General features: G+C 27.4%; 6 protein-coding genes across 8 annotated transcripts; 3 read left to right on the top strand and 3 right to left on the bottom strand.

Annotated features, from left to right (window-relative positions):
- Positions 1-664: 664 nt before the first annotated feature.
- Nos (Nitric oxide synthase) lies at positions 665-7,026 on the top strand. Its single transcript, XM_015330764.2, has 25 exons — positions 665-1,203; positions 1,569-1,705; positions 1,775-1,937; positions 2,019-2,110; positions 2,229-2,370; positions 2,457-2,596; positions 2,661-2,835; positions 2,922-3,023; positions 3,097-3,291; positions 3,383-3,480; positions 3,556-3,700; positions 3,786-3,890; positions 3,956-4,023; positions 4,171-4,314; positions 4,400-4,574; positions 4,649-4,778; positions 4,853-4,931; positions 5,013-5,206; positions 5,291-5,460; positions 5,546-5,756; positions 5,827-5,914; positions 5,982-6,106; positions 6,184-6,329; positions 6,413-6,604; positions 6,705-7,026. The coding sequence occupies exons 1-25, from the start codon at positions 1,099-1,101 to the stop codon at positions 6,810-6,812; spliced, it is 3,429 nt and encodes a 1,142-aa protein (XP_015186250.2). The 5' UTR covers positions 665-1,098; the 3' UTR covers positions 6,813-7,026.
- A 158-nt stretch (positions 7,027-7,184) lies between these two features.
- SdhB (Succinate dehydrogenase, subunit B (iron-sulfur)) lies at positions 7,185-9,018 on the bottom strand. The gene is made up of 7 exons (XM_015330766.2): positions 8,895-9,018; positions 8,460-8,590; positions 8,226-8,369; positions 7,960-8,155; positions 7,767-7,868; positions 7,512-7,634; positions 7,185-7,421 (listed from the first exon to the last, which is right to left on the bottom strand). The coding sequence occupies exons 1-7, from the start codon at positions 8,937-8,939 to the stop codon at positions 7,320-7,322; spliced, it is 843 nt and encodes a 280-aa protein (XP_015186252.1). The 5' UTR covers positions 8,940-9,018; the 3' UTR covers positions 7,185-7,319.
- Positions 9,019-9,421: 403 nt separating this feature from the next.
- On the top strand, positions 9,422-11,332 carry LOC107071627 (coenzyme Q-binding protein COQ10 homolog B, mitochondrial). Of its 2 annotated transcripts, none has more exons than XM_089173685.1 (3): positions 9,422-9,744; positions 10,092-10,214; positions 10,694-11,332. In XM_089173685.1, exons 2-3 carry the CDS (start codon positions 10,162-10,164, stop codon positions 11,136-11,138), a joined length of 498 nt encoding a protein of 165 aa, XP_089029811.1. In that variant the 5' UTR covers positions 9,422-9,744; positions 10,092-10,161; the 3' UTR covers positions 11,139-11,332. The 2 variants fall into 2 exon arrangements, with proteins under 2 accessions (XP_089029811.1, XP_015186261.1); XM_015330775.2 differs by having other exon boundaries at positions 9,423-9,731.
- Positions 11,333-11,381: 49 nt separating this feature from the next.
- GAA1 (glycosylphosphatidylinositol anchor attachment 1) lies at positions 11,382-14,189 on the bottom strand. The gene is made up of 10 exons (XM_015330774.2): positions 13,861-14,189; positions 13,554-13,771; positions 13,308-13,464; positions 13,025-13,233; positions 12,743-12,960; positions 12,492-12,673; positions 12,285-12,415; positions 12,013-12,212; positions 11,782-11,949; positions 11,382-11,684 (listed from the first exon to the last, which is right to left on the bottom strand). Exons 1-10 carry the CDS (start codon positions 14,000-14,002, stop codon positions 11,414-11,416), a joined length of 1,896 nt encoding a protein of 631 aa, XP_015186260.1. The 5' UTR covers positions 14,003-14,189; the 3' UTR covers positions 11,382-11,413.
- A 353-nt stretch (positions 14,190-14,542) lies between these two features.
- p115 (general vesicular transport factor p115) lies at positions 14,543-19,529 on the top strand. 2 transcript variants are annotated; one of them, XM_015330772.2, is made up of 13 exons: positions 14,552-15,428; positions 15,624-15,852; positions 15,922-16,178; positions 16,284-16,485; positions 16,564-16,712; positions 16,792-16,982; positions 17,042-17,214; positions 17,401-17,828; positions 17,903-18,083; positions 18,168-18,352; positions 18,433-18,819; positions 18,931-19,022; positions 19,242-19,529. In XM_015330772.2, exons 1-12 carry the CDS (start codon positions 15,351-15,353, stop codon positions 18,991-18,993), a joined length of 2,523 nt encoding a protein of 840 aa, XP_015186258.2. In that variant the 5' UTR covers positions 14,552-15,350; the 3' UTR covers positions 18,994-19,022; positions 19,242-19,529. The 2 variants fall into 2 exon arrangements, with proteins under 2 accessions (XP_089029810.1, XP_015186258.2); XM_089173684.1 differs by having other exon boundaries at positions 14,543-15,428; positions 15,624-16,178.
- Positions 19,207-22,989, bottom strand: ND-75 (NADH dehydrogenase (ubiquinone) 75 kDa subunit). Its single transcript, XM_015330773.2, has 12 exons — positions 22,742-22,989; positions 22,379-22,540; positions 22,157-22,264; positions 21,709-22,074; positions 21,395-21,616; positions 21,176-21,311; positions 20,750-21,099; positions 20,464-20,649; positions 20,192-20,381; positions 19,927-20,102; positions 19,678-19,812; positions 19,207-19,584 (listed from the first exon to the last, which is right to left on the bottom strand). The coding sequence occupies exons 2-12, from the start codon at positions 22,523-22,525 to the stop codon at positions 19,435-19,437; spliced, it is 2,166 nt and encodes a 721-aa protein (XP_015186259.1). The 5' UTR covers positions 22,526-22,540; positions 22,742-22,989; the 3' UTR covers positions 19,207-19,434.
- Between the last annotated feature and the right edge of the window lie 15 nt (positions 22,990-23,004).

Below are 23,004 nucleotides of genomic sequence, written 5' to 3'. Positions count from 1 at the left end.
CAATAATACTCTACTTATTAAATAATAACTTAATATATTCTCTTTTTCATTGACAATATTTATTATTCGAATAAAAAATTGTCAAAAATGTTTAATTTATGACATTTTCGAAAGAATTTAATTGAATATTTTATAAATATAAATTTTATTGTGAAAAACTGAAGATATTTAAATTAATATTTAATATCGTTTGAAAAAAATTACATATATAAATCTCTTCAACTTTTATTATTACCTATTCTTAAACGTAATAAATTAAAACGTATGTTTTTTTAATCTAATGATTAATTTTTATAAACTTATGTAAAATAACTATAGAATTTTATTAACAGTTTAGTCATCAAAAAAATTTCGTAGAGTAGTCAAAATTTTATTAGCGTAATAAAAAAAAAAAAAAAACAAATTATATTGTCCCTTTTTACGATCATTAAGAACGTAATCTTCAGTTGTGTTATTACAGTCCAATCTTTGAAAAATAAAAAATATATACATATATCTATCAGCATATAAAATTCTCAAGAAAAATAATATTATTTTTCGATTACCTGATAGAATTGAAAAAAAAAAAAAAAAAAGAACTGAAATATTACAATGAACTCATTTAATATTGCATTATAGCTGCGTTAGCGTAACGTTGCGAAAGATTAAACAATGTAGGTAGTATAAATTTGGATAATTCGAGATTGCGAGAAGCAATTTAAATGTCAGAATATTTTGTTCTATATTTATAATAATATTAATTAAAAGTAGTTATAAAAAAAAAAGAAAAGAAAAGAAATGAGACTTATTTTATACTGATAGAAAATAAATCGATGACGCGAAAGTGGCGCATGTGAAATGTTGTTTGAGAAAAGCATATTCATCTCCTGATTCCTCTGGTCAGCCTCCCAGGAGTCACTCGTTCCTTTTTCATTCCCGTGTCATCAACGGGGAAGAAAAAAAAGACTTCTCTACTGTGCATATAAATTTGCGCGCCTCTGTTTTATCTCACAGATCAGAAGAGTGAATCGAATTGATTTTTCTTTCTATTTAAATGAAGAACGAAGAAAAGAAGATATTAATTTCATAATTTCTTTGCTAAAATCTTAATTTAAGATAATGAAGGACTTGGAACCTGCAACCTGCCCAAAAAAACCCACCAAATTAAGAAATCTTATACATAAGACAGAAGCATTCGATGTATTACATACAAAATATGCAGAGGTGAGTATCGATTTTTTCAATTTTTTTTTTTCTTTTTATATTTTAATTCTTGTTTTCTATTATTTGTATTTTTTTTTTTTTATGAAATAATTCTACATTATAGTACACTAATAATAATAATAATAATAATATTGTTATTATAATATTATATAAATTTTAATATAATATTAAAATGTGTAAGTATTATATTCAAATTTTTCCGTATTTTTCAATATGACTGTATTCATTTTTTTATGTCGCCCTATTATCTCTATTTAAAATTTAATTATACGATAATATTGATAATTAATTTAATTTAACAATAATGTATACATATATATTATTTATTGTTAATTTCTTTTTCTTTTTTTTTTTTTTTTTTTTAGAGAACACTATGTTCTGACCAAGTTTGTCTTGGAAGCATAATGGCCTTACCTAATCATGGAATAGAACCACGACCTAAAGAAGAAATACTCGTTCATGCGAAAAACTTTCTTGAGCAATATTTCGCTTCTATTAGAAGGTTTTAAATAAAAATATTGTTATATGTTTTCAATAAGAAATATTAAATAAATTCGTTATTATTTCGTAGACTCGGCGGAGATGCACATCGTTTACGCTGGGAAAGTATACAAAAAGAAGTTGCTATTACTGGTACTTATCAATTAACAGAAACAGAACTCGTCTTTGGAGCAAAATTAGCATGGCGTAATGCAGCCCGTTGTATCGGCCGTATACAATGGTCCAAGTTACAGGTTTATTTTTATCCATTATTGTTTTTATATCCTGTGTGTGATATTTATTATTATTTATTAAAATAATGCTATTATTCGCAGGTTTTTGATTGTCGCTATGTTACAACAACCAGTAGTATGTTCGAAGCTCTATGTAATCATATTAAATACAGTACAAACAAAGGAAACATAAGGTAAATTGTTTTTATATTTTTTATACTTTTTAAAATTTTGTTATATAATGATTAATATACATATTTATTTATTAAAAAAATGCATTTTTATTAAAATATTATTAAACTTTTATTATAGATCTGCAATAACTATATTCCCTCAACGAACAGATGGAAAACACGATTATAGAGTATGGAATCAGCAATTAATTGGGTATGCTGGTTATAAGAATCCAGATGGTACAATTACTGGTGATCCAGCAAATGTTGAATTTACAGAAGTAAGGATTAGCTTTAATAATAAATTAATACTTTTTTTATTATACATAAATAAAAAGTTCCTTCTAGTAATGAATATTTTGTTCAGCTTTGTATGAAATTAGGGTGGAAAGGTGAACGCACACGATTTGATATATTACCTTTAGTTTTATCAGCTAATGGTCATGATCCTGATTATTTTGATATACCTTCCGAACTTGTCCTTGAGGTACCTCTTAGTCATCCAACGTAAGTATGATTTCTATTAATGTCTTGATAAAAAAAAAGAATTTTTTTAAATTACTGTTTACAGATATCAATGGTTTGAAAAATTAAATCTCAAATGGTTTGCTGTCCCTGCTGTATCAAGTATGGTTTTTGACTGTGGAGGATTAGAATTTACTGCAGCTCCATTTAATGGATGGTATATGAGCACAGAGATTGGTGCGAGAGATCTATGTGATGTTCAACGATATAATTTATTAGAAGTATTCATCTATATCTTAATATATCATATTATTTTCAATTAAATCTATATATTTTTTATATTAATATATAACAAATATTTTACTAGACAATTGCTACTCACATGGGACTTGATACTAGGACATCCACTTCATTGTGGAAAGACAAAGCTATGATTGAAGCTAATGTTGCTGTACTACATAGTTTTCAGGTAGTGAATTTAATACTTATATTGATAGTAAATATTACAGAACTGAAACTAATAATTAAGATAATATTTTTAGATGAAAAATGTTACTATTGTTGATCATCATACCGCTTCTGAATCTTTTATGAAACACTATGAAAACGAAATGCGTTTAAGAAATGGCTGTCCTGCAGATTGGTTATGGATAGTACCACCAATATCAGGTTCTGCTACTCCCGTCTTTCATCAAGAAATGGCACTCTATCATCTAAAACCTTCTTATGATGCACAGGTTTTTATTGATTATTATTGAATGTTCATTTTCACAATATCAATAATAAAATTAATATATATATATATAATGATATAAATTATAATACTAGGATCCAGCATGGAAAACACACGTTTGGAAAAAAGGTAGAGATAAAACATCCGCATCAAAAAAGCCAAGAAAGAAGTTTCATTTTAAACAAATTGCAAGGTAAGCCAAAAAATAACGGGATAAATATTTTTATTTGTATATATGAAACAAATATTAAAATGAAATTAATTTTAGAGCTGTTAAATTTACATCAAAATTATTTGGGAGAGCATTATCTCGAAGAATAAAGGCAACAGTATTGTATGCAACAGAAACTGGAACTTCACAAATGTATGCTGAAAAATTTGGCGAGTTATTGGGTCACGCTTTTCATTCTCAAGTACAATATTATGCTACATATATATCTACATATGTTTAAGATGGATTAATCTCTATGTTAAAATCTAATTAATTAAATTGTTTAGGTCACTTCTATGGCAAAATATGATATCAGTAATATTGAACACGAAGCATTACTTTTAGTTATAACATCTACTTTTGGAAATGGTGATCCTCCAGAAAGTGGGGAGGTACTCAAATTTACCTAAAATTTTTCAGATGTGAAAATATTTTAACGCGCTAAAATATCTTTCAGGCATTTGCTCAAAATCTATATGCTATGAAAATGAACGAAGCTTATGTGAATGGAGAGAATAAAATAAGGTAATTGCATGAATGAATATTAAATATACAAAAAAAAAAAAAGATTTTTATGTGTGTATACACAGAGTACATACACGCACAAACATATTTTTACACACATTTTTTTCTGCATTTAATATAAAGATTATTCGCAGCTTTTATGTTTAGTTTAGCAGCATCAAAGTCTTTTATAAAGGCAAATAGTCAAACGAAAACAGATAGTATTAAAGAGTTGAACAAATTAGATTCGCTACGTGGTTCAACAACAGATTTACATACAGAATATACATTTGGACCTCTCAGCAATGTCAGGTACTTAATGTGCATGTTTATCAATCTAAAATACTTTATTATAATATATTTTACCTTCATATAGAAATAAATATATTTTTTACAGATTTGCTGTATTTGCTTTAGGTTCATCTGCATATCCAAATTTTTGTGCATTTGGTCGATATGTTGACAATTTATTAGATGAATTAGGTGGAGAACGTTTGATGCGTCTTGCGCAAGGTGATGAATTGTGTGGTCAAGAACAAGCTTTTCGAAAATGGGCGGCTGATACGTTCATGGTACACACTTTGAAAGATTATTTAAAATTTTGTGTTGTTCTTTTAAAGGCATAAAACATACTTATAAAATATAGGTCACATGTGAAACATTTTGTTTGGATGATAATGATACATTGTTAGAAGTTGCTCTATCATTAGGATCTGAAGCATTGACACCTACAACAGTACGATTTATAGAAGCTGAACCACAACCAATTGCAAGAGGTACTTTTTTACAAATAATATATCGAAAATTATTATGATAAATTATTATTAATACATTTTCAAATAATTTTTAGCATTAAGCAAATGCCACAATAGAGATGTTACTGTTTGTACTATGTTACGAAAGACTAACTTGAATGGAGAGGAATCAAAGTAATTTAAAATTCAAAATAAATTGATATCACGTGTAATTATTATGTTTAAGATAAACTTGTTTTTATGTTTAATTTGCAGTAGAGCAACATTACTTTTAGAACTTAAGTATACAACGAATGAAGAAATGTCCTATAAACCTGGTGATCATTTGGGAGTATTTGCTTGTAATAGAGCAGAAATTGTTGAAGGAATCTTACAACGATTAGAAACGCCATTCGATCCAGATACATCCATTGAATTGCAGATGCAAAAACAGTCTCATACACCTCATGGTTTAGTTTAATTATTAATTTATGAAAGAAATTAAGTGAATTATAATGTAATAGAATTTATTTATGTCATTTTATTTAATGCAGGAATTGTGAAAACTTGGGTACCACATGATAAGTATTTATCTAATTCCTTGAGAGTACTATTAACACGATTTCTGGATGTCACTACACCTCCAACACCAAATCTTTTAAGATATTTCGCATCCATAGCTAAAAATGCGCAAGAGCAATCGCGGCTTAATCTTTTAGCTACTGTATGTACTCAATTTTCTAACAGAACGTATAATTTGTTATTTTTAAGAAATTTTCATTCATAAAAATGCATCATCATTCTACTAGGATTCTGCAACTTATGAAGACTGGAGACATTGGAAATTCCCTAATTTATTAGAAGTATTGGAAGAATTTCCGTCTGTGAAACCTTTTGCTCCCTTACTTATTTTACATCTTACACCATTGCAACCAAGATTTTATAGTATTTCTTCATCTCCGCTTGTACATAAAGGAGAAATGCATCTTACAGTAGCAGTCGTACAATACAAAACAGAAGGTTGATTTTACAAATTGAAAAAAATCATATCTTTTTATTAATAGAGAAAATAATTGAATATTCTTTTCAGATGGATCTGGTCCAATTCATTACGGTGTTTGTTCTAATTATTTACGTGATGTATTATATGGAGAACCCCTTTATGTATTTGTACGAAGGTAAATAGAACAATATTCACAGTTAATCTCAAAATATACTTGATAAATCATTTTTTATTATATTTAGCGCGCCTAACTTTTATATGCCAAATAATACCAAGGCACCCATGATACTTGTTGGACCTGGCACTGGGATTGCACCATTTCGTGGATTTTGGCATCATCGTTGTGCACAAATGAAGAAACAACGAAGTATGATTTGGCAATATATTGTTCATTGTAAAATATGAAACGTGATATAATAGTAATATTTAAATGGAAATTTACAGATGAAGAATTTGGAAAAATGTGGTTATTTTTTGGCTGCCGTCAGAGATGTTTAGATCTTTATGCACAAGAAAAGAAAAAGATGGTAGATGCTGGTGTTTTGGATAAAGTTTTCTTAGCATTGTCTCGTGAATCTGGTTTACAAAAAGTAAATTTTTCTAAATTTGTTAAATTTATTTCTATAAGAAAAATGGAAATATTGAATTTAATAATTATTTTCTATTCTTGCAGACATATGTACAAGATTTAATTCAAGCTGAATCAGCTTATATTTATGACATATTGATGCATCAGCAAGGACATTTTTATGTTTGTGGAGATTGTACAATGGCTGAAGATGTTTACCAGACATTAAAACAAATTATTCAAACTCATGGTCAAATGACGGATGAAGAAGTTCAAGCATATATGCTGTCATTAAGAGTAAAAATCATGTTTAAATAATAAATAGAAATTAGTTTAAATGACTATATAAACTGTATATGTGTATTATTCATATGTATTAATTATATCTTAATTACAGGACGAAAACCGTTATCATGAAGATATATTTGGCATAACTTTACGGACAGCGGAAGTTCATAATCGATCTCGCAAGGCAGCCAGAATTAGAATGGCTGCACAGCCATAAACCGACAATGAAAATAATAATTGTGATTTACTCTCTCTCTCTCTTTAAATAGATTTCAATGGTTAACATATCAGATTTTATGCATATCTTATAGAAAATTGAATTTTAATTTCTAATGCTATAAATTAATGTAATACTATAAATTTATAAAATCTGTCAGTAATATATTATACGAAGGTTGAAAATAAATAAATAAATGAACAAAATAAGATTATATTAGGAGTACATAATAAAATCATAACACCTAATAATAAAATTATTCTAAGTACTATGGATGTCAACTGATATTTGAAACATAAATGAAATATACATTTAATTTATAAGCACATAAACAAATATAAGTGTTATACGAATTAATATCTTCAAAATAAACTGGCTTAATCTTTACTTTATTACTCTATTAAAAAGGGTTTACTATTAATTTTAACAGCATCATTTGGATAAAATTAAACTATTAAATAATTACGTACACATTAAAATGAGCTGTGAAATATTTTTCTTATCCTTCTAATTATGCAAAGCTGTAGTGTCTAGTCCTGGCTTAGGCTTCTCCGCAACATTTGCTAATAATTTTTTAATTTCTGCTATTGCTCTTCCAGGATTAAGTCCCTAAAAAATGAAATTATTTTTAATAAAATTATTTTATAAATTTATCTAATAAATAATAATAATAATAATAATCTTTTTATAATACTCAACCTTTGGACAAGTACGGGTGCAATTCATAATTGTGTGACAACGATAAACAGAATATGGATCCATTAATTTTTCAAGACGTTCTTTTGTCTGAGTATCTCTTGAATCAATAATCCATCTATATGCCTGAAACAAATAAGAGATTATCTGTGTATTTATGTTTATATAATAAAATTATTAATGTGTATAATATAATTGTGCAATCATGTAATAAAATTATATAATATTTAAAAATACTAAAGTTTTATAAATGCTTACTTGCATAAGAACAGCAGGCCCTAAATATTTATCACCATTCCACCAATATGATGGACAGGAAGTACTGCAGCAAGCACAGAGAATGCACTCATAGAGACCATCCTACACAACATAATACAAATAAATAATATATTTTGTACAAATTTTTTTTATAAATAATATAACATTTTAAATCACATTTAACAATACTTACCAACTTTTTACGGTCTTCAACGCTTTGTAAATACTGCTGACTACCTGTCTCTTTAGCATCATTACGTTGAAGCCATGGTTGTATACTTCGATATTGATCATAAAAATTATTAAGATCTGGCACAAGATCTTTAACAATATACATGTGAGGTAATGGATAAATCTTACTAGGAACACTCAGGTTGTCATCAATTTTACTGTAAATTATTTTTATTTATAAAAAATATTATTTTTTAAATATAATATTGTTAAATGAATAATGAATACCTGATACATGCAAGCGTGTTAGTTCCACCAATATTCATAGCACATGATCCACAAATGCCTTCACGACAAGAACGGCGGAAAGTTAAAGATGGGTCTATTTCATTTTTAATTTTGATTAAGGCATCAAGTACCATAGGACCACAACTAAAATAAATACCAATAAATAATAATAACCAAACAAAATAATGATTTATTCTATCATATTAATACTTTTATAAATAACAACATGTATACCTATTTAAATCTATTTTATAATCTTGCATAAAAGGTTTTTCATCAGGTTTATCTGGATTCCAACGATAGACAGAAAAAGTTTTTAACCTAGCTTCAGCATGTTGACCAGCTGATACATGTAGTGCTCGTACCTATAATTTGAATTATTTGTATGTATTTGTAATTATATAATTTGTAACATATTTATATTTTAACGTATGAACTTTGAACAAATATTATAAACAACATATTTGATGATATCAATTTAACATTATAAATCAAATACTTCAGCAGACAAATTATTTGACATTTCTAAACAAGTATCGTTACAAATTACAAATACTAAAGTATTCGTAACAACGTATTTCGATTATGGGTATATATCATTTTTTATATGAATAATTATATTTAATAAATGAAAAATGCATAATAATCATAACTGCACAAAACACTTACTTGTCGGAATGCATTTTTACAACTTTGTGGAATAATACCTGCCATTTTCCACAAAAAGAATTTATCCAAGACGTTTATTCATTATGTAACTGATGCACGTGCGGAGGTACCAACGTAACTGCGTTTCAACGTAAAATTTTTATTTATGATATACATATATATACACAAATACGACACATTATCGAAAGATTTTTAATGTAAACATTTTAAGATTAATAAAATAAAGTCCACGTAAAAAACTATAATAAAACTATGTAAATAATATGTTTTTATATTTTTAGAGAAGAATGTAAGAATAAAAGAATATAAATTCGTGTCACCTATTCTAATTAAAAAATCAACGCTAATAAAATTGTTTATTTATTTTTTTCTAATATAAATAATTATTATTATTTTATTAATTAATATTATTTGTATTAAATAATAAATGTAATTTAAATTTTATAAGTATTACAATTAATATCATCCTTCTCCCTCTTCTCTTACTTTTTCTTATATAAAGAGTGATATATATATATATATATACTTATAATACACGTGAGATACATGCTTCAATAGTATGTTACACTTTGTTCATATACATAGTTTAATAAGTTATTTTTTGTTAGAATGGTATTATATCTTTGAAATATAAAGATGAAAGTGTTGAAAAAGTTATAACTTATGTATTGTTAAGAAAAAGAGCGAAAAAGAGGAAAAGAGAAAAAAAAACAATGTTAAAATTTAGTGTAAAATCAAAGTTTATGGTGAAATTTTGTGAACACGTTTTTTGTCTTGTGTTATCTTATTGTGGATTAGAAAAATAGAGAAAATAATTATCTTTTTTAATATGTATAGGTAACAATATTACGTAATTATTACTATTGATAATCGCTAATGTTTATTTTAAGTATAGGTTAGGTAACAGTAGTTTATATGAAATATGTATTATTTTTATTATAATTTATTGTAACAGATTTATTAACAAAAAAAATTTACTTTATAACAAAAGACTAATATTATTGACATGTTCTTTATATATTTATTTATTTTTTCTAATTTTTCTAATTTATAATTAAAAAAGATTTTATTCAAAGAAAGAAGAAAATCTCCCTTAACATTTGTAATAACTTGAAATAAAAAACATTTCTAATAACCTGAAATAAAAAAAATGAAGTCTGTCATATAATATAATTAAATTTGTGATGGTTATTTCAGGAATATTTTACCACTAGAACAACGTATTTTACAATGTAGACATAATTACATTAAAATCAACTTTAAAAATATGACACAGCAGTCTGGCAAATTGAAAGAATATGAAGGCCGAAAACTTGTCGGGTAAGTACATATGTTATTTTTTTTTATTTTTATTATTCTGTATGTATAATTATATAGTATACATAATATATACATTTTGTTTGATATTGAGCATTTTCCATTTGTTGCATATACATATTTTCTCTCATTTTTAATTTAACAGTTATTTAACATTTAATTTTACATCATAAATACGAAATATTTGTAACTTCTTTTAAGAACTAATTTGATTTTGTTTAAACTTAAACATGTTGTAAAGGAAATAAAAATAGAAGAGATTCTTCTTTTATATATTAGAATTAAGATAATTAATTTAGTTTAATTTCTAAATCAAAAAATATGTTTACTTTTTCTCCAATATGTTTAAACATAAAGAAATCTAGATAATTGCTTGAAATGGTTTTTTTTTTATATGAAATCTTATGAGAATAAATTGATATTTGACATTCAAATAAAAACTAAATATTAAAAATTGATTAGAAAAATACATTCTTTTTTAGGTTTTCAATGGAACAAATTTACACTGTGGTAGCAGATGTAGGGAATTATAAGAAATTTATACCTTTTTGTAAAAAGTCAGATATTATTTATAGAAAAGAAAATTTTCTTAAAGCTAATCTAATTATAGGATTTCCTCCACTTACTGAAAGCTATACTTCTGAAGTATCAATGGTACCTTCTTGTCTTGTTAAAGCAGATTGTACTGACGGCATATTATTTGATCATTTGAAAACTTTATGGATTTTTAATCCAGGCTTAAAAAATAATGCAAATACATGTGTAATAGATTTTTCTTTATCGTTTCAATTTAAATCAATCATTCATTCGCAATTGTCTAATTTATTTTTTAATGAAATTGTAAGGCAAATGGAAAATGCTTTTCTTCAAGAGGCTGAAAAGAGATATGGTAAACCATGCTTAAAAACAGTACGATTAGAAAGATAACAAAAATAAGACGTTCTATGTAAATTTATTGGCAATCATAATAATTTACTAAACAATTTATTTATAACGTTAAAGAATTATTCAAATATTTTATTTCCTTAATCATTTTTTGGATACAAAATATCCAGATAATAAACAATATAACAAAAGAATAAAATAAATATGTATTTATAAATATGAAATAAAGAAAACAGTATATGGAATAATTATTTCATTATCATTAAAGTCACAAATTTTAAAACGTTATTGATTGTAAGAGTTTACTTAGAAATTTATTATGATGTGCTTTTAAGACATATAATATTCCAAAATAGTAACCAAATAGGAAGCATTACAGTCATGGTTACATTATAAAACCAATTTCCATAAATCATAGAATCAATAATACTGAATACAAATGCTTGTTTAGTGGCACGATATCCACTAAATATAAGAGATAGCAAAGGTTGTTCTGAAAAGTTTACATAAGTATAGCCTAAAATAACAATAGACGACGCAACAAATGGATGAAGTAAAATCCATAATATATACAACAAAATTCTGAATCTAGAACAAAATGATATACACATAATCGTTATTATAGCGTTAATATAATTACATATATAATTATTATTTTTATATAATTATATTCTGTAAAACTTACCTTGAAGTGGACCCTTGCCTTGGTTTACTAAATAAAGCAGCTGGCACATACACAGATGCTGCTAATAATGCTAATGAAAAATTACACATTGCAACGCATATAAGAGTTGTAGCTAATTCCACTGACGCAATTACGCAAACCAATAAAATATTTTCATATTTCACTTCTCTGAAAGAGAACATATTTATTAATGTAAAATTATTGTTCATTAAATTCTAGTATTTATTTTACCTTCTTGCAGTCAAAGGCCATAGTAACGTTAAAATTGTAGCCATAGCATTACCAATATATATAGAATCTTCTGTACGCAAATTGTTCCCCATTTGTCTACCGATTGAAGTAAACATTTGTGGAGATAAAAGCAAACATACCCCAAATGTATGTGCCCATAGTATTTCTGAAGCAATACTCCCAATGTCGAATATTTTTACCTATAAAGTATATTTAATTAAAAAATATATTCATACTATAATAATACGTAGTATTTCATAAAAAATGTGAACCTTAGCATTTTTAACTTGTATGTTGTTTTTATCATCATTTTGTGGTACTGGAGCTTGAAGTTTTTGCCACATAGAAAATGCTTTTATAAAAAGACTAGCAACAATTAGTACTAAAGGACGCATATATAAACCTACAAAAATTTATATAGAATTTATATAAACTAGTGAGTTTATTAAGTGAGCTTATAAAATACTCTATTAACTTACTTATTGAAACATATCTATCTGTTGAAGGTAAAAGATAAAAAAAGTATGATTGGTGAAAACGTTCTAATAAATTATTTAGCGAGCGTACCATACTCTCTACCACACGTCCAACTTGATAAAAACTTACTGAACTTTTACCGGTTTTTTCAAATCCTTCTAAAGTAACAGCTTCTATACCAAATCTATAAAATATATAAATTATATATATATATATTATTCAAGAATGCTAACACTTTTACTAAATACTATACCTGTGAAACAATCCATGATTTCCAGTTGGTGTTCCAGTAGCTTGAGTAGCTACCATTGTCATTAATGTATTAAATTGATACCACCATTTTTTCAACGTATTTTTATCATTACTATCAAGTCTGCGTTGGAATGTTTTTTGAATGTCTTCTTTAGCAATCATATTTTGAGCAAGATTGAAAAGATCTAAGTTTGGTAGTTGTCCATTTAATCCCTCAACCTTTTTCAATATAATAGACATTAGAAATAAATATTGAATATAAAGAATGTTTGAAAAACTATACCTTAACATCTATAGATGAAATTCTCATTGCATGTAATTCTAAATTAATGGCAGCTTGAATAGAACCAGCATGGCCAGGTAAGTCACCAGATAGTAAAATACCTTCTTGACCACTTGTAACACCATGATATGCATCTAGCCATGCCTGCATACCTAATTGTTCATATTCAGTTACCAGAAAAATAATATCTTTAGCCCAATACTTTTGTTCTAAAAGGAAATTCATAATATAAGTTTTTTATAATGTCGTTATTACTAATTATATTGATTTATAAATAATATACTTCTGCAAAACTTCGCAAATGCCAATAGCAATGCAACAGAAGGTGCTGTACTTAAATAAATGCTATTAATAGGCCGGAAAGGTACACTAACAACAATTGATTCAGTACTTGCTGCTTTGGGGGCTCTAACTATTCCATAAATATTTTGTCCTGTAAACTGAAAACTTTATTATTAATTTTGAATAGTGAATAATAATTTGAAATTGCATGAATATTTTACATTATATAGATACTTAATTTCTTTACTTTTTGTTCTTTAAACGGATATATCAGCGAAAAATTATGGACGAAAGTGTCAAGATGAAGTTGATTAAATTTGGCTGACAACCATGCATAAGGCATACTATCTGGATATCTTTTCATTTCATTTAACAATTCATAATAAAATTGTTTTGACGTTTGATCTAAATTGCTCTCTTTTGTTACTAATCCAGGCAATAAAGCATTCTCCGAGAAATAAGTATCTGAAAAAAATAAACAATATGAATTACCTAACTATCATAATCGTTGACAGATTATTCATTTATGATTTAAATTTAAAAAATATTTTTACGATCGTTAAATGCTGGTACTGCTAGAATCATTGTACATATAATTCCACCAATATAAAGCAAAAAACACAACTGTTTTTCCCGTTTCAAGAAAAATTTGATTAATTTTCCTGTGCCTGCTCTAGGATCAGTTAATAAACCCATTTTTTATTTTATTCGGTAGTTTTATATTGTATTAATGAATAAAATCTATTTAATAATTATATATAAACAATTTTTGTTATTCAAATATATATATCCAACATATTTTTTGGTTAAATTTATAATATTATATTATTCTTATACTAATAAGCCCAACGAATCTTTACAAGTTAGTCTAGTTTCTACAGTGAGGTGTGTATAGTTAAATACATGTAACTAGATCTGCGCAGTTTGTTCAATTTTCTGTCGCAGGATATTTTAGCGGGAACATTTGAAACATGATTCAAGACGATGCAAAATTCAACAGCAATATATTTGTGGTTGCTTGAGGAATTTAATGCAAGTTAAGTCAGTTCAAAAAGGCAAAAAAATAAGCAGAAAACAAATTCTGCTTCTTATTTCGTTGATATTTAAATAGTATTATTGCTCCATTGCATATATTCTAATGTTTTTTAGTCGGCGCCATATTCATGCGTCCGATTTAAAATTTTGGTACCCCTACTTTGTAATAATATAACTTCAATAATAAATATTGCTATATTTTGCTATAATATTTTAGTTATTGATTATATATTTAATATATTGTGGCCAGTTGGATCAGGAAAACGGGGAAAACAGTAGAGTACTGAATATATATCATTTTTTGTTCATTATGCGCATACGCGACAAGTCTTTCAATGAATAAAGGCGGTAAGGTTAATTTACGCACTAAAATACATTATTTGGAGAATAAAGCACTAAGGAATTTATTAATTTAATATAATTCTAAAAATTTAAGACTATTTGTCTATTCAATTATTTAAATTTATTATAATTTTTTGATGAAGATGAGTAAATTGTGTTTTTTGTTGTGTCTTACCTTTACAACAATTGTATAATCATTTTCATATTTGATCAATCACATGCGCAGAAAATTGCGCATAACGGGTAAAAAAAACTTTTTCTGTCTCACTTCATCGTTTACTCTTCCATTCTAAAGAAACTAGAAATAAAGAAATAAAAAAAAGCAATTGGGATTGATAATTGAATTAAAATTAAAAGATATTAAAAAAATATATTAGTAATTATGTTGAAAAAGAGAGAGAGAGAAAAAAATTGGAGAAAATTTTATTACCAACTAATATTCTACCAAAGAAGTAAATATTTTTATTTAGGGGAATAAATGTTCTTGCAATTTGCTATAGTTACACGTGGAGTACTCCACGTAGATCTGTGATATCGACATACTAATCATATACCTTGCGTCGTATGGAAGACTTATTACTTACTAGTGCAAGATGCCAATTTGTGATGATTACTTAGCGTGACATGTAGTAACATAGAATATTTAAAAAAATAAATTCTCATCGAGATGGAGTACTTTAAAAGTAGTTTAAAATCTGTTCTGGGTGCTACACCGACTGGAAATCAGCCATCAGGAGCTGAAACGGTACATAATAAATATATATTTATACCGGGTAACCTTATAATTGCTTTATTAGAGCAACAAGTTTTTTATAGAAATTTTTTTTCAATAAATTCAGTCATTACATTTACAATCAATATGTACATGTTTGCTTCGACAATATTTATATATCGTATAAAAAGCTGTTTCAATTGTAATTAACATATGATTGATGTACAGGTGGAAAAGTTGGTGGACAGACTTCAGTCATCTACATTACTCGATGACAGAAGAGATGCATGTCGTGCACTTAAAGCTTTATCTCGCACTTATCGTGTAGAGGTCGGTGCCCAAGGAATGGATACTTTAAGGCAAGTCTTAGAAATGGATAGAACTGATTGTGAAATCATTGGTTTAGCGTTGGATACCCTTTGTAATATAACACATCCTGAAACGTTTAGCGAGGAAGGTAAGCCAAAATATGATCTTATTGTAATCATTTATTATAGTATCATAAACTGTATGTTTGTCTTTTTAGTCAATAAACATGGACCAAAAAGTAAAATAGGTGAACAATTCACAGAAATATTTATTAAACAGACGGACAGTGTTAGTTTGGTTCTAACATTTTTAGAAGAATTCGACTTCAGAGTTAGATGGCCAGCATTGAAATTACTTACGCATTTATTAGCTAATAGACCTAAAGAAATTCAAGAAATCATTTTGGTTAGTCCAATGGGAGTTTCTAAGCTAATGGATCTTCTTTGTGATAGTAGAGAAGTTATAAGGAATGATGTATGTATATATTTATTAAGCACTTATTACATCTAACATTTGTAAATATTTATATTATATAAAGCATATTATAAATAATTTATAAACAATACAACCTGTATTTAGGTATTATTGTTACTAATACAATTAACAAAAGGCAATGCGAACATTCAAAAAATCGTGGCTTTTGAGAATGCATTTGATCGTATTTTTGATGTTATCATGCAAGAAGGTGGAGCTGAAGGTGGTATAGTTGTGGAAGATTGTTTATTACTGATGTTAAATCTTCTTAGAGGAAACATAAGCAATCAGACTTTTTTTAAAGAAGGTAATTGTATATTCTATAATATTTAATGGAATATGCAAAGATAAGGAAGAATAATTTTTTTGTATGAAAATATAATAGGTAGTTATATTCAGAGATTAACACCCATGTTCCAAATGCAAACAGAAATGGATGATAATCTGATAGGTTGGAGCCCACAGAAAGTATCAAATGTTCATTGTATGATACAGGTTGTTCGTGCTTTAGTAGCACCTAGCTGTCCAGCTCAGGTATTTAAAAATAATGCAAAGATAGCGATATAGTATTATAAATATAGTAGTACATTTTCATCTTTGGACATATTTAAAGGCGTTAGCAGCTTGTCAGAAAAATATGAAAGCTTGTGGATTATTACAAGCTTTATGTAATATATTAATGGCTAGTGGAGTACCAGCCGATGTGTTAACTGAAATGATAAATGCTGTAGCAGAAGTTATTAGAGGAAATGCTGTTAATCAAGAATATTTATCAAGTGTTATGGCCCCTAGTACACCTCCAAGGTAATAATTATATATGCAAAAGAATTGTTCTTAAAAAAGATAAAATTATCTTATTACAGGCCGGCAATTGTTGTTTTATTAATGTCTATGGTAAATGAGAAACAACCATTCCTTCTAAGGTGCTCTGTATTATACTGTTTCCAATGTTTCCTTTATAAAAATGAAATAGGACAAACTCAACTAATTCAAACTTTATTACCTCAAGGCAATGAAGTACCTTCTTTAACAACAGGTTTGCTGGATATTAATATTATTAATTTTTATATTTCATTAAGAATGTACTATATATCTTAAATATAATTTGAAATTCTGTTTAAAATTGAATAGTTCGTTAGATAAATTTTTCTTTTAAACATCTTTTAGTTCTTTTGAAGGTAATTACTAAGAGATAAAAGATAGTTTCAAAACCTGTTGGTAGGACAGTTGCTGTGCGGAGGATTATTTTCTCCAGATCCACTTTCAAATTGGTTTTCTGCAATAGCATTATCTCATGCATTGATTAATAATAATATTCAAAAGGAAGAACTTTTGAGAGTCCTTCTTGCTACTAATATCGGCAAACCACCAGTTACTTTGATGCAACAGTGCATTTTGTTATTGCAACAAGAAAACAAAACTCAATCTAAATTAGGATTAGTAATGCTACTCTGCAGATGGACTGCTAATTGTACTGCCGCAGTGAAGGCCTTCTTAAATATTGATTCTTCCATTACATATTTAACAACTCTTTTATCATCGCAAGAAAATAATGAAGATTTACTGGAGACTTTATTTCAAAGTATGTGTGCCCTTTTAATTGGTTTGTGTGTGCATTTTAATGACGACAATGTACAAGCATATACAAAGGTATAATGATTTAATGATGTTAAATATGTCCAACATTTCACTTCTATTACTGAAATATTTATTATTATTTTTAGGAAAAATTATGTAATTTAATAGAAAATAGAATTGGCCTAGAAAGATTTCAGGATATTATTGGTGGTATATCGAGACACGAAGTTTATTCTCGTGCACTTAAACATCCTCAACCTGCAGCAAAAAATCCATCAGAACTTTTACTAGATTATGAATTTTGTAGATTAATAAAAACTTTAGAAGGTATTTTATTATTTATCTCATTGTAAATTAAAATTTTAACATTTTTATTTAATTTAAAATCATTTCTGATTTGTAATAAATTAGGGGCAGTGGTTAAATCGATATTAGATATGAGTAGCGTACAACAAAAAAATCAAATGTCAGTATTGGCGCCAGCTGATTGTACTCTAGTAACACAGTACAAAGATCTTATCAGAGAGCAGGATATACAAGTGCAAAAATTAAATCAAACCGTTGATTCACTCATGAAAGAGAAACAAGAATTAGAAGTAAGTATAAATAATAAATAATTAGATATATTGCCGATTTTAAAAATATATTTATAAATTTTAATTGTTATTATATTTAGTCCCATGTAAACGAACTTAAAGCTACTGTTAGTTATTTAAAAGATCAAAATTTACTCCTCCGTGTTGCACAAACAAATTTAAGTGATGGGAAACAAGCTGTACCTTGTCTAAATAATTCATGTTCTTCAAAAAAAGAACTTGATAAATGTAAAGAAATAGTGACAGAATTGGAAACAAGTTTAGCTAAGCATACTCTTATAATAGAAGAATATAAACAAAGGGATATAAATAAAAAAGAATCTAATAATCTTGAGGAGAAACTAAAAGAAAAGACAGAGGAGCTTGAAAAATTAAAGAAAGATCAGGAAGATCTTCTCGTACTTTTAGCAGATCAGGATAGTAAGATAACACTTTATAAAGAAAAGCTTATTACTTTAGGAGAGAAGGTATTACTTTTATCTATATTCGTCAAAATTTGTTATATGTAATTTAAATTATACGTTTATTTTTATGATCTCTAATATCTATTTGAAAATGAATGAATAATTTATTTGTAGATCGATTCAGATGAAAGTTCTGCAGATCTTGATACTGATGATTTACCAGAATCAAGTAATTGAAGTATTATTATTATGGAAACAAATATTAGGTAAGATTGTTAATAAGATTATTATTATTAAACTGTATCTTATCCAAATCTAAATGATTGTTCATATTTATTTTATTCCAAAAAAAAAAAAAATGTCATTTTGTCTTATAAATAAAAATGGAATCTTTATCTAAAAATAAATAACTGCACATTTTAATCATAAAAAAGGTAATTGTACGATATGTTCTATTTGTTTATCATATTTATTTATCCTTGTAGGATTCAATGACTACAGACATATGTGAATTTGTATCCAGCTGTTGAATAATTTAATCTGTGCACTATTATAAAATGCATATTTTTGAAAGTGTTAAAGCCATGCTTCGATAAGAGAGAAACAAAAACAATTTTAAATTGTTATTATTTCTCTATTATTATACAACTTTACTTATATACATAACAATGCTACACTTTATACTTCACTCTGACGCTGTTTTATAACTGCTTGAACGCACTTAGCCATAGTTGGGGAAGCACGAGATATAGCATCAGTCATGAAAAATTGATCCAATGATTTTTGTTTTATATTTATTGGATCTGGTAGGAATGAACCTTTTGTTTCCTGCATTAGTATTAAAATGAAAGTATTTGAAATTATTTATATATTTTATACACATTTAATCAAAATTTAGTAATTAAATCTATTCATACACACCTTGGATAATTCTAATGCTTCTGTGAAGAAATTAGCTGGTTCAAAATCACCATATCTGACTAAATGTGGTGAAACGTCCTCTAATCTCAATCGTATATCGTTTAAGTCGTCATAAGGTAAAGTCATACTACATATCTATACAAAGTGAATAAAGATATTAATTTTTTATATGAAATTACAAACAATAAAAAATATATCAAATCACAGAATCACTTGTATTTTTACAAGTATATATAATCACATAATTACCTCAGAAAGAGCACGAATAATTTTCCAATCTGAACGGGCCATACCAGGAGGTGTAATAGCTGCACAAGTTTGTTGTGCACGTCCTTCTGTGTTAACATAACTAGCATTTTTTTCAGTATATGCTGCACCAGGTAGTACAATATCTGAAATGGTTGCTCCTTGATCGCCATGACTTCCTATATTTACAATAGCAATGTTAATAATATATCTTCGAGTTTTCAGTTATAAACTTTAATGCTATCAATTGATATTGAAATGGACATACCTATATAAATAATGAAGGTATTAGGAAAATCTTCCTTAGTAATTTTTGCGTCATCTGCTCCTAAGAGGAATAATACTTTTGGTTGTTCTTTCTTAATTTCTTCTACAGTTGAACTATAGCCAATATCTAATGCTGCTACTTGAGATGCATTTGTATGAAGCAAGTTTAATACTTTCCATTCCTCGTTGATCTTAAAATAAAGAACAATTATAAAGTTATAATTCACTTTTACTATAATCGTATAATTGGATAATTTATTAGGAAGTTATTACTTTGGAAGTATTTTCCAAATTTTTGGCTATGGCTTGTACTTCTGCAAGAATTTTAGCTCCATCTTTTCGAGTTAACAATTCGGCACCTAAGATAATGAGCGGCTTTTTGGCATTCTTTAGAGTTGAGCAAAATTTATGAGTACCATTCTTTAATTGAGTTATTACATCTAGCGAATCTCCTAGATGCTGAAATATATTTTACAATTTATTTAACAAATATTTATTTGGAATGTGTATATATATATATATATATTTATACAAATAGTATATTTTAATTTTTAAATACCTCATGATCATACGTTAAGTCTACATCAGGGCCTATTAATGCAATGTTTTGTTCACCACGAATATATCCTTTTCTAAGACGAGTATTCACTAATGGTGCTTCATATCTTGGATTTGTGCCAATCAATACAACAACGTCTGCATCTTCGATTTTCGCTATAGTATTATTCAAAAGATAGTTGCTTCTTAAATCAATACCAGCACCATCTTTTGGAAAACTCTGTTCCGTTGCTAACGATTCACTTCCTAATTTGTTTATAAAATCTTTCAAAACTACAAGGGCTTCTGCATCTGCCAGTTTACCAGCAATCGCAGCACATTTATTGGATGCAGAAATTATTTCCTGTGCAGCTAAAATATAGAAGAAATAATTCGACAATGAAACTGTAAAATAGATTTTGTAGAATATAGAAATTATAATAATTACCTGCAACAAGTGCATCTTCCCAACCGACATTTTCTAGTTTTCCATTAACTTTCATCATGGGTGTTATAAGTCTTTGAGATTTTAACCCATCGCAGGCAAAACGAGACTTATCAGATAACCATTCTTCATTTATTTCCTATCAAATAAACGTAAGATAGTATAAAAAAAAATATAATTTATAGTTATCATATGACAGAAATATATGAAATTTTGTATTACCTCATTTACTCTTGGTAAAATCCTTAGAACTTCTCCAGTTCTATGAGAAATAACTATATTACTGCCAACTGCATCATGGACATCAACACTGTCAGTTCGGCGTGTTTCCCAGGGACGAGCAACAAAGGCATATGGTTTGTTTGTTAAAGCTCCAACAGGGCACAAATCAATGATGTTTCCAGATAGTTCTGATAAAAACATTTTCTCAACATATGTTCCTACCTGTATTTTAATTGACATAATGTTTTTTCTATTCTTCAATATTATTAATATTGTAGATCACATTTTTTGGAGTTATACGTTTTTATGCAAACCTCCATATCATTTCCACGACCTGTTGTTCCTAAATCATCAATGCCAGCAACTTCGGAAGCAAATCTAATACATCTTGTACAATGAATACATCTTGTCATTACTGTCTTAATCAGAGGACCTATTTCTTTATCTTGTACTGCTCTTTTCCCAGAGAAATTAATATCGATGAATCTGCTCCTGTCACTGCCAAAAGCCATGCTCTGATCTTGCAAATCGCATTCGCCACCCTGGTCACAAATTGGACAATCCAAAGGATGATTAACTAACAAGAATTCCATTACACCTTCTCGTGCTTTTCGAGTTAAATCAGAATTAGTCTTTACACGCCATCCTTTCATAACGGGCATGGCACAAGCTGCGACTGGCTAAATAAAATATGAGATTGATTTTATGCTTTTTACTTTATGTATACAATTTTATATAAATGTATATATAATATCGGCTTACTTTAACTTGTTTTTCTATTTCGACTAAACACATTCTACAGTTTCCAGCTACAGCAAGACGCTCATGATAACAAAATCTAGGAATTTCTACTCCAACAGTTGCAGCTGCCTGTAAATGTAATCATAATTTATCGTTACCATTTATGTAACATCTAATTAAAAAACAAATCATAAGATAGAACAATAAACTATTTTAAAGAAGTTTTCATTTCAAAAAGTTTACCTGCAGAACTGTTGTTCCTGGCGGAACTTGTACAGGTTTATCATCTATGAAAAGCTCTACTAATTCTTGCTGTAATTTAGGAGATGTATGAATCCCCAATCTACCACATGAGAGGCCTGTGGCTCTCACTACTGAATGTCTCAACATTTTAACTTGAATTGCCTGTGTTAGTCAAATTTTGTTATATAATATAAATAAAGATTATATTTTATGTAAGCAGAAGCTTGTAAAATAACTTAAATGAGCAAAACTATATAAGAAATTAAATTAGAATAATTGACATATATAGCTACAATAAAGTAAAAAATAAGGCAATCCTACATGTATGAAAATAATAATAATGTCATTTTACAAACTTCTTACCTACGATTATGCTAAGATATCATCATTGCTTTACCAAACTTCCTCAATCTTTCGTTGCGTATGTTCAAGGTATTACTTGACCCCTTTCAACTCTTGTCAAGGTACGATTGTGCACAGTGCACAGTGCCAAATGGTACCAAACTAACTGCGAATCAATGAATATATCTAAATCAATATTACAAATATAAAAATAAATTAATATTATTTGGCAATTAAATTTGATATTTGAATACAATATATCTTTTTATATATACTGATTGAGT

Source organism: Polistes dominula, unplaced genomic scaffold (assembly GCF_049000335.1).
Source record: "Polistes dominula isolate Pdom_NZ unplaced genomic scaffold, Pdom_raw_medaka contig_33, whole genome shotgun sequence".
Classification (NCBI taxonomy): Eukaryota; Metazoa; Arthropoda; class Insecta; order Hymenoptera; family Vespidae; genus Polistes; species Polistes dominula.
Note: the sequence above shows the minus strand (reverse complement) of the source record. Positions and strands in the feature narration are given on the sequence as shown.

Bases quoted from the DNA above. Each gene is read 5' to 3' on its own strand.
- Nos (XM_015330764.2), top strand. From the start codon at position 1,099: ATGAAGGACTTGGAACCTGCAACCTGCCCAAAAAAACCCACCAAATTA. The intron at 5,757-5,826 runs GTTGATTTTACA...TATTCTTTTCAG, and splicing joins CGTACAATACAAAACAGAAG to ATGGATCTGGTCCAATTCAT. The intron at 5,915-5,981 runs GTAAATAGAACA...TATTATATTTAG, and splicing joins CTTTATGTATTTGTACGAAG to CGCGCCTAACTTTTATATGC.
- SdhB (XM_015330766.2), bottom strand. From the start codon at position 8,939: ATGGCAGGTATTATTCCACAAAGTTGTAAAAATGCATTCCGACAA. The intron at 8,370-8,459 runs GTATACATGTTG...TATTTATTTTAG, and splicing joins TATAAAATAGATTTAAATAG to TTGTGGTCCTATGGTACTTG. The intron at 8,156-8,225 runs GTATTCATTATT...AATAATTTACAG, and splicing joins AACACGCTTGCATGTATCAG to TAAAATTGATGACAACCTGA.
- LOC107071627 (XM_015330775.2), top strand. The intron at 10,215-10,693 runs GTAAGTACATAT...ATTCTTTTTTAG, and splicing joins GAAGGCCGAAAACTTGTCGG to GTTTTCAATGGAACAAATTT.
- GAA1 (XM_015330774.2), bottom strand. From the start codon at position 14,002: ATGGGTTTATTAACTGATCCTAGAGCAGGCACAGGAAAATTAATCAAA. The intron at 13,465-13,553 runs GTAAAGAAATTA...TAAAGTTTTCAG, and splicing joins ATCCGTTTAAAGAACAAAAA to TTTACAGGACAAAATATTTA. The intron at 11,950-12,012 runs GTAAAATAAATA...GTTCTCTTTCAG, and splicing joins TGGCCTTTGACTGCAAGAAG to AGAAGTGAAATATGAAAATA.
- p115 (XM_089173684.1), top strand. From the start codon at position 15,351: ATGGAGTACTTTAAAAGTAGTTTAAAATCTGTTCTGGGTGCTACACCG. The intron at 16,179-16,283 runs GTATGTATATAT...ACCTGTATTTAG, and splicing joins GAGAAGTTATAAGGAATGAT to GTATTATTGTTACTAATACA. The intron at 18,353-18,432 runs GTAAGTATAAAT...TATTATATTTAG, and splicing joins AAGAGAAACAAGAATTAGAA to TCCCATGTAAACGAACTTAA.
- ND-75 (XM_015330773.2), bottom strand. From the start codon at position 22,525: ATGTTGAGACATTCAGTAGTGAGAGCCACAGGCCTCTCATGTGGTAGA. The intron at 20,382-20,463 runs GTAATAACTTCC...CTTTATTTTAAG, and splicing joins ATTTGGAAAATACTTCCAAA to ATCAACGAGGAATGGAAAGT. The intron at 19,585-19,677 runs GTGTGTATGAAT...ATACTAATGCAG, and splicing joins AAGCATTAGAATTATCCAAG to GAAACAAAAGGTTCATTCCT.